Source organism: Typha latifolia, chromosome 4 (assembly GCF_019914945.1).
Source record: "Typha latifolia isolate L0001 chromosome 4, TyphaL0001v2, whole genome shotgun sequence".
Classification (NCBI taxonomy): Eukaryota; Viridiplantae; Streptophyta; class Magnoliopsida; order Poales; family Typhaceae; genus Typha; species Typha latifolia.
Genome location: NC_133089.1, coordinates 3,056,516 through 3,065,559, shown reverse-complemented (window position 1 = coordinate 3,065,559; position 9,044 = coordinate 3,056,516). Strand labels below are relative to the sequence as shown.

Sequence of the window (9,044 nt, the reverse complement as noted above, 5' to 3'; positions counted from 1 at the left end):
AAACTAATTAAGGATAGAGATAAAGAATAATGCAATGGTCACAAATATTTTAATAAATAGTTTATAAATAATTTTATGAGATGATTACTAAGTACTAGAAGAAGAAGAGAGAAAATATCAACCGAACATTTACTTAGAATGTTTGTATGAGTGTTTGAAGGTAGAGCGTTTACTAAGAAGAAAATGTATTTAACTGTGGATTGTAAGATACGGCTAATTCTGTAAATAACCTGAACTTGTTCTGGCGGCAGTTCGTCTACAGCTTTTGCTACAGGAATTCTTGGCAACTTTTGGTTGGTTGTCCTCAGTTGGCAGGAGGAAAAGTTCATGCAACCAAATTCTCATACAATCTTTTGTCCATTGGCATCTCACCTACGAAAGGACGAAGCTGCCCTCTCGTTTCCGCTTTCCTTAAAGCACTAGAAAAATCTCAAAGGAAATAAAAAAACGAGGGAGAGAAGAGAGAGAGAGAGAGAGCGGAGGATTCGAGACTGTTAATCGTCTTTTGTTCTCTCTCTCTTCCTCCTCCAATCCTTGCTAATCTCTGTTAGAATCCCTGCTGAGATCTCTTCGCGTTCATTTCAACTAGTAAAAGCTGAAGTTTGGGGCCTGCAAAACCCCCACTTCGATCTAATTGGTTTTTAGGTACACTTCCTTCCCTTCTCTCTCGACGGTGGATACCCGAAACCCTCGCTTGGGGTAAAAAGGCTTAGATTTTTTGTTCACGTACATCTTATTCGGGAGAAGATTACGACTGTTAGCACTCCACTTGGGTTCGTTTCTTTCTCTTTACATGCCCCTCTTGTTTTGAGGCAATTCAGTTTGTTGTCTGTAGAATAGACACTGTTCTTGCACTTAAAAGTTGATTTTTTTTTTGCAGCATTTTCACTTAGTTTCGCTGTAGATTTTGTACTTTGGAAAAAATGGCTGTCTTTATTGCTCTGCTGGCTATAGATAAAATGTCTGGAACAAAATGCAATATTTTAAATTGTTTTATTTAGGAATAAATTGATTTTTGTTACGTAGTTGATAATCTGGAGGGAAGGCTAGTGGTTTGTTCCTCGGATTAATCTCTAGTTAGCTTTGAGAAATAGCTTTAGGTTCGTTTTTGTGCAATATGATTGTTAAACTTGGTTTTTGTTACATGCTATGATGTTAGTTCAAGATAAGTTTTTAACTTTCCTCGTTAATTGTTGGTCCGTGTGCGTGATCCATGGTGTTATTGCTAGTAAACATAAAAATGAGATGCAATGTGGAGCAAAATTCTTGGTTTTTTGTTATTCACAGAGAGAGCTACTGACTTGAGAACCAAAGATCTCCTTTCTTTCCATCCATTAATGGTGGCAGAGATGGTGATGGTGGGAGGTGGCACCACTGCTGCCGGTTCTGTCAACTGTGGTGAGGTGGAGGCGGGTTTTGCAAAACTTCAAGGGGAGGACTTTGAGTATTACATGCAGACCTACTCGATAATGTTGGGCCGCAACAGCAAAAAGTCAACGGTGGATGTGGACCTATCAAGCCTTGGGGGAGGAATGAACATATCCCGCCACCATGCACGCATCTTCTATGACTTCCAGCGTCGTCGTTTTGCCCTTGATGTCATTGGCAAGAATGGCTGCCTTGTCGAAGGTGTTCTCCACCTGCCTGGTAGCCCTCCAGTTAAGCTCGATTCCCAAGACCTCCTCCAGATCGGTGACAAGAAGTTCTACTTTCTCCTCCCTGCCCGCTCTATCTTTGCCTCTGCTGCTGCTGCTTCCCAACTCCCTCCTCCTCTTCCTTTGCCTCTGCTCCCTTCACCCTTTATGACCAAGGGTCGCCGCCCATCTGATTTCCTTGATGGTTCCTATGATTATGGCATTGGTCAGGATGATGGTGATGATGACAGAGATAGCATCGAGGATGGTGGTCTTGGGGGCAGCGTAGCAAAGAGGAGGATTAGAAGGGGTTCTGAAGAGGCAGAGGGTTATGGTGGATACAAGGTTAACATTGGAGTGGCAGGGTCCTTAGGTGAGTTGCTACGATTCCTGTATGATATTTTCCTATGCTTCTTTAGTTCTTTATAGTAAAGCCTTTTCCCATACAACGTGCTTCTCTTCACTACAGTGCTGCTGATTCTAACTTTAATAGTTTGGTTATCATTTCTTGATTGTTGATCTGTGATAAGTTTTTATTCATAATAATATCCAAATTACTATTGCACGAGATTTTTTTTGTGCTGAACGTAATCCATGTGCCATTATAAATTTAAGTTGTATATTCTAATGCATATGCTCAATCTGCAATACTCGCCACAAGGTTTTGATGCTGGTCCTTCCCTGAGTTCATACTTCTTCAAGATGGAGAAGGTCCTCCTTTTTGTTTCTGGGGTTGTGAATTAATTCCTTGATTTTCTTCCAAGACATGGTTTCACAGAAAACTAGCATTCTTCTTTTTCTTCTTTTCATTCCCAGGGAACACAGGTAGGTAGAATGGGTGGATTATGTATGGGTATATTAGTCTTTTCCTCTGTTTCTCTATGAATGATTTATGTATAGCTATATAATTCCTGGGAACACAGGTTGAATGGGTAGTCTGGAATATCACTGAATGTCTTCTAATATCACCTGTCGTGGTATAAACTCATTTATACAGGTGTAGAAGGAGAGAAATAGATATTCACAACTACAAGCCTATAGCACATTGCTTTGAGATAATATAACATCCAGTGTGCATTGGGTTCTTAATCTGGAAGATGTATGCTAATAGATTGGGAGGACCTCCTTTTTGGGTGAGTATTGTTCAAGCAAATAACATTTCTTCCTTGCTGGCAGATAAAAAGTTGGAAACGAGATCAAGGGCTGACAGGGAAGCAGATAATCATCAGCTATTGCAACTAGAAGAGAAAGATGTTGTCTCATCTGTTGCCACTGTGCTGTCTGATCTTTGTGGTCCTGGAGAATGGATGCCTATGGCTAAACTTCATGCAGAGGTTAGTTGAGGGGAAACAGGTGTTGTTCGCCACTTAACTTTGTGCAAGAAGAGCTTTTGGTCAGATAAGGATGATGTTATCTGAAAAGTAGTCTCTTGAACATGAGTAGAAAGAACTAAGAAGACTTGTTTCATTTGCTTTCTTCTTCTATCTTCCTTGAAATTATATCCTTTGCTGCATTCATATACAGTGACAAATAAAACCCTGGTCAACCATTATATGTATGTCCATATTTCTCTGCAGAATTCCCAAACTGTTCTCTTCATATTTATTTTGGTTGAGTTCTGACAAGATATCTGGGTAGAATCTACATGGTTCCAGTAGTACTTGAGATATATGAGGAACCAAATCTCGAATCTGAAACATATAGTTATCAGAAGTAGAGCCAGCATCCAATCCTGCTTTATTACCTATTGCGCTTTGCATGTATTTGTTTTTGGTCCTCTCGTTCTTTAAAGTTCTTACATTCATTAGTAATGTATGAACTAAATATCTACGGTTAGAGCACTTCCACCTATTTTCCTGTCATTTTAGCAGCCTGCTTTGGGGTATCTAATAATCCATTACCTCACATAAATTAAATCGATCACATAGTAGTGTTATTTATAATCTCGCACATTAGGAGTTGATTGTAAGATTTATCTTTTCCTCTCCTCATTCTTTTCCTCATAGAATTTTCTGCGAATTTGGCAGCTCGTCGAACAATTTGGCAACATTTGGCATCACAGCAGAGTCAGAAGATATCTAGCATCAGATGACTGCCCTCCAAATGAAATAAAAGGGAGACCATGGCTTGGCTTGCTGACACTACTCAGGAAGTACCCGGAGCACTTTGTAATAAATACAAGATCGAAAGGAAGAATGACATCAGAATTTGTATCATTAGTTTCCTTGCTATCTTAGAGAACTACTAGTTGTTGTTTGAGCCACTAGAGCAGCATCTTGTTGTACAACTTGGGTGCTCTCTCTCTAATTCTCTATCCTTTCAAGTGTTTTAATTTTGTTCCTGACAAACCTTGACATGGTTGTAAGTTGTAACAACTCAGAACATTGATCTAGTACCTCTTGTGAAGCTTCCCTCTCTCACAAACTCTTAATTTATTTTTTGATTGATATTAGTCTCAGAATTGTTTTACAACTCCTGTAAGGAGTGTCTTCCAAATGAGAAAGGTAATTACTTTCACTAGACGAGAGTTTGTTGGATATGTTTAATCCACTAGTGGCTTTAACATTCGTGCTAATTTAGTTTAAGCAGTAATTATTCGATATATTCTGACCAATCACAGCTAGGTTTCAATCTAAATGGAACTAAAATCACTTTCGTCGAAGTCAACCCGGTCGCACAAAGGCAAATCAGAGAAATTATATGCGGTAGATAAATCGACCGTCCAAAATTCCTATCCAACGGGTATTTCCTTTCCCGCATACAAATTTATTTGAAATTCTTATAAGAAAATTCGCCGTCTGGCTATATAATTACATATTTTACACGAAAACTAGGGTTTTGATTTGAACCCTCAACTCCGATCCGAATCGAGAGCTCGATAACCTCCAGTCCTCTCTCCCACACCGATCTAGGTTTCGATCTCGTCCGAGAACCGTAATGGCGTCGGAGAACGCTGTTTCTGCCGGATCCACCCCCACCTCGCAAGTGGTAAATCCTTCTCGATCCCCAGTTCGTAAAACCTCCTTCTTTTAATTCGTTTTGTGCAATTTTATAGGTCGGAAACGCCTTCGTCCATCAGTACTACAACATCCTCCACCAGTCTCCTGATCTCGTCTACCGCTTCTACCAAGAAGACAGCAAGCTTAGCCGCCCTGGTCCCGACGGCGTTATGTCCTCCGTTACCACCATGCATGTGAGCTTCTCAATTCCACTCCCTTTGAGTTTTATTGATGCTGAGGGATTGCTGAAAGTTGGAAAATTGGATCTTGATGTCGTTTGTTTGTGTCTCGGGGAGTAGGCGATCAATGAGAAGATTTTGGCGATGGACTATCACGAAGTGAGGGCGGAGATAAGCACGGTGGCGTCGCAAGACTCGTTGGGCAGTGGAGTGCTCGTTCTCGTCACCGGGTGCCTCACTGGGAGTGATAACATTAAAAAGCATTTCACGCAGTCGTTCTTCCTCGCTCCCCAGGATAAGGGTTACTATGTTTTGAATGACATATTTAGATACGTGAAGGAGGACGAAGAGAGCCGTGGTTTGACCAACAGCGCTGTGGCGCTTTCAGTAGAGCAGGGTATGGACTTGAGGTCACTGAAGGTTTCGTATTTTTGTCAAGGTTATTAGTTTGTTTCTGATTACTTCTTCTGTTCTCTAAATGTATGTGTAGAGGCTCCTGTGGTGCAGGAGCAGCAGGGAATGGTTTTGCAACTGGAGGAGGATGTGAATGATGAGGAAGTGTATAACCCTTTGGAGAATGGGGAAATTTTGGTTGTGGAGGAAGAAGTTCCAGTAGAGGAGGTGATTAATGAGGTTCCGAGTAATTCTCAAGAAGTAGTTGCTAACTCATGCTGTGCTGCTGTACAAGAAGAAGCCCCTAAGAAGTCGTATGCATCGATTGTAAGTGTCCATTTTCTAGGCTTTTATTCTTCTATTTCTTCTGTTGTAATTCTTTCATAATATTCCTGTCCATGATCGAGATGCCAAATTTAAATACCCCAGTTATTGTTTGTTGTTTAAATTGTCCTGTGCGCCAGTTTTCTATGTTAGACATTTGAATTATTTTTTATCTTTTAAGTAGTCCGAACAGTAAATGCACAATTGCAGACAAGAATTACACACCTCATTCGTGTGCATGAACTTGCGCAATTATGTATAAACTTATGAGAGCTCTGTAGAATGAGAACATGCAGTGCCTTTAAGCTCCCATGCACATTCATCGATTGCATGATCATGAACCTGAATAATAAACCTTGTTTGTGCTCATGTATTTGGGTAGCTCTTACAATTGCTAGGTAGAGGTGACCGCATCCAATGTCTTTATGTATACACATTTATGTAAATGCACAATTATTGGTATAAATAACAGATCTTGTTGTGCTCATGAAGTCGGGCAGGTATGCATGGACATGTGAGTGCTTGATTGAATGGCTACATATAAGTTTGTAATGCCTTCATGTCACCACGTACGCTTTCACGTGATTGCCCTTTCATGGGCAAAAATATGAAGATATTTTGTTTTAGAGGGTAATCCTACAATCATGTAGAACAGTTTTCTGTGATATATGACTCTATACATCTATTACATAATATGAGCGTCATAATTGTCCTGTTCCAATTATATAAAGGAACTGCAATCTTACATTCGTGTCTGTGTTATTATGCTGTAATTTCTGCTGATACTGGATGCATCGATGGATTTAGGTGAAAGTCATGAAAGAGAATACAAGTTCTATAGTTGCTTCTGCTCTAGCTCTGATTAAGCCTGCACCTGTTAAGACAGAAAAAGTGGATCCTACACCTACACCTGCTTCAACCAAGGAGAGTCCTGATACAAGCTTAAATGCTACTGAATCAGACAGTGCCCAAGAGATTGAAGGTTAGAAAGATCTTTTTCTGAGAACTCTTCCCCTCCTTTATTTTCAATCCATGTTTGTAATGGTTTAATTATTATTAAATGGTCATCCATCTACCCTTTTCAGCTGATGGTCATTCCATCTATGTAAAGAATCTTCCATTGAATGCTACTCCTGCACAACTTGAGGAGGAGTTCAAGAGGTTCGGGCCTATTAAGCCTTTAGGGGTACAAGTTAGAAGCCATAAGGTACATTTTCTTCATTCTTCTGTATGATCTGTTGACTTTTGCTCAAGCTTTTTAATGATCTTTTTTCTTGTTATCTAATAAGTAGTAGTTTCTATGATATGCAGCAACAAGGTTTCTGCTTTGGCTTTGTGGAGTTTGAGGTGGCTAGTGCTGTCCAAAGTGCAATAGAGGTATTCTAGATGAGCCAACTATCTTTATGAAGAGTTGGATGGAACTTAAGTTGTAAATTTATGGTTCCTTAGATATATAGTTCCCTATTTTCAAGTAAAATTATTTAATTTAAGTAGGCTACTGTTGCCAAAAGTGCAATAAAAGATTTTTACACAAGACAACAATCTAGAAAAAGAGTTGAATGGAACTTTAATTGTGAATACATAGTTCCTGTTTGTTATGTAAAAGTTAATTTATTTTAGTGAAACAGCTAACTGGCCCGTTACAATAAATCCTTTTCCATTGGTATATTTGTCTTGCACCATATCAGGACTCAGGGGTACTGCCATTTGTCTATTTGCTATCTGTGCTACACTTCAACAGTTTCAGAGATAAAAATTGCTCTTTCTTACGAGTTTCTTTAATGAATATGCATGAGTTTTCTCTCCAAAGCCACTACATGGTAATGATGTCCTTTTGGGTTGATTTGGCTGTTTACCTTATCCTTGGTGTTGTGTTCAATTAACTTCTGATGCTAGGATGGAGCAGATCTCGAGACTTGCTTTTAAACATGGTAGCACTTGATTTGACACAGATCCTTGCACCAAGTAGAGATGAATCGAGGAATACATTCCATATAGATGGCCCAAAAGCTTTTTCTTCATGTTCTTTTGTCACTCATGCTTTTCATGGAATGCTCAATTTCAATTTTATGTTTATCTTTAACCAAAATTTGCCATAAAAATATTTGGAGTATTTTACATTTTCTTCAAAAGTAACTTACCTAAGGAAAGAGGAGATAGTACTAAATGTAAAATTCTGAACAACCTATTTTTCTTTGATTTATGAGGAAATATTTAAAAGAATCACCTTTGGAAAAATGTGGATACCAAACATCTTGAAATTTCAAGATTTAGGTGTAGAGTACTAATACCTTTGTGGGAATCTGATTCATTTTTTTCAGGCTTCACCAGTAATGATTGGTGGTCGCCAAGCTTATGTCGAGGAAAAACGTCCTGCTGGTTCACGAGGCAAGTTGATTAAGAACTTATCTTTTAACTTTTATGATTTAGATATGCTTATCAGTTGTTTTACATGTGGACAAAAAGGTTTGCCACTTTTCTCCATCATGCTTAAAGTTATATCATCTATTAATTCTTCTAAATTTTTTATCTTAACCACTCGATTACTTTGATCTAGAATTGCACAGTTTGAATATAAGGCATCCTTTTCTTATGTTTCAGCTTCCTGATAATTTTGAACTAATTGGATATGTCCCATCTTATGTATCATTCACACTTTTCTGTAGTTAGCAGCAGAGGAAGGTTTCCATCTGGCAGAGGGGGTGGTTTCCGGAACGATGGGGTGAGAGGACGCGGCGCATATGGTGGGGGTGGGGGTTATGCAAGAGGTGATTATAATAACCGGTCTGACTTTGGCGCAAGGGTTGGCGGTCGGGGAAGATCTTCAAATCGCAGTGGGGGTGATAATGGCTATCAGAGGGGGATCGCGGTGGGGGTGAAACTGGCTATCAGAGGGTTGATCATAGTGGATCTAATGGCTTTCATGGAGACCATGCCCGATCATTAGCCAGCAATGCATGATCATTAGCCAGCAATGCATCCTCCACAAACGCCATACCTCGGGTGCCTGCTCCAGCCTAAGTAGTTGAAAGCAAGAACTCGTTAGACTGGCATTGCTACTTTCCATCAGTTTGAGGCGAAAGCCCTCGAAGAAGTGTGTTGAATATTGTAAGGTTTTATTTGGCCACGTAATTTTTTTTTTTGGATGAGATTAGATTCATATGCCGTAAATTTTCATTTAGAATATAACAATTTTCCAGGGTACTTTCATTCCTAGGATTTAAACCTTCTTTGGTCTTTTGTACTATTGACATGGTTGAGTGACTTTGAAATTGTGCTGCGATGATTTATCCTTTCTCATTCCTTCTCTCTTTCGTTGTTGTCTGCTATGTGTATCTTTGAGTAGAAACCGGCAAATCTCTAATGATGATGTTCACGGTGGACTAGTGCTACGATGATTTATCTAATAAAATATAAAAACTCTATTTATTATCTTCAAATTTTGCGTGCATTTTCCTTTTCCACGTCAGTATCCAACACATTGAGGTTAAGATAGCAATGCTCAATGAATAAAT

The 9,044-nt window shown here is 39.3% G+C and overlaps 2 protein-coding genes across 4 annotated transcripts; both read left to right on the top strand.

The window, feature by feature from the left end:
- Positions 1-404: 404 nt before the first annotated feature.
- Positions 405-4,040, top strand: LOC140787192 (FHA domain-containing protein FHA2-like). 3 transcript variants are annotated; one of them, XM_073135986.1, is made up of 4 exons: positions 405-773; positions 1,288-2,007; positions 2,811-2,968; positions 3,662-4,040. In XM_073135986.1, exons 2-4 carry the CDS (start codon positions 1,338-1,340, stop codon positions 3,869-3,871), a joined length of 1,038 nt encoding a protein of 345 aa, XP_072992087.1. In that variant the 5' UTR covers positions 405-773; positions 1,288-1,337; the 3' UTR covers positions 3,872-4,040. The 3 variants fall into 3 exon arrangements, with proteins under 3 accessions (XP_072992087.1, XP_072992088.1, XP_072992086.1); XM_073135987.1 differs by having other exon boundaries at positions 409-645; XM_073135985.1 differs by having other exon boundaries at positions 442-2,007.
- A 418-nt stretch (positions 4,041-4,458) lies between these two features.
- Positions 4,459-8,829, top strand: LOC140786970 (nuclear transport factor 2). The gene is made up of 9 exons (XM_073135696.1): positions 4,459-4,622; positions 4,690-4,827; positions 4,933-5,209; positions 5,303-5,532; positions 6,337-6,511; positions 6,615-6,736; positions 6,841-6,906; positions 7,851-7,917; positions 8,196-8,829. The coding sequence occupies exons 1-9, from the start codon at positions 4,572-4,574 to the stop codon at positions 8,474-8,476; spliced, it is 1,407 nt and encodes a 468-aa protein (XP_072991797.1). The 5' UTR covers positions 4,459-4,571; the 3' UTR covers positions 8,477-8,829.
- The last annotated feature ends 215 nt before the right edge of the window (positions 8,830-9,044 follow it).

What these genes read in the sequence shown, in the direction of transcription:
- LOC140787192 (XM_073135985.1), top strand. Translation starts at nt 1,251, where the DNA reads ATGTGGAGCAAAATTCTTGGTTTTTTGTTATTCACAGAGAGAGCTACT. An exon ending in TGGAGTGGCAGGGTCCTTAG is followed by an intron (nt 2,008 to 2,810) that starts GTGAGTTGCTAC and finishes CCTTGCTGGCAG; the next exon opens with ATAAAAAGTTGGAAACGAGA. An exon ending in TGGCTAAACTTCATGCAGAG is followed by an intron (nt 2,969 to 3,661) that starts GTTAGTTGAGGG and finishes CGAATTTGGCAG; the next exon opens with CTCGTCGAACAATTTGGCAA.
- LOC140786970 (XM_073135696.1), top strand. Translation starts at nt 4,572, where the DNA reads ATGGCGTCGGAGAACGCTGTTTCTGCCGGATCCACCCCCACCTCGCAA. An exon ending in CCTCCGTTACCACCATGCAT is followed by an intron (nt 4,828 to 4,932) that starts GTGAGCTTCTCA and finishes CTCGGGGAGTAG; the next exon opens with GCGATCAATGAGAAGATTTT. An exon ending in ACGTCCTGCTGGTTCACGAG is followed by an intron (nt 7,918 to 8,195) that starts GCAAGTTGATTA and finishes ACTTTTCTGTAG; the next exon opens with TTAGCAGCAGAGGAAGGTTT.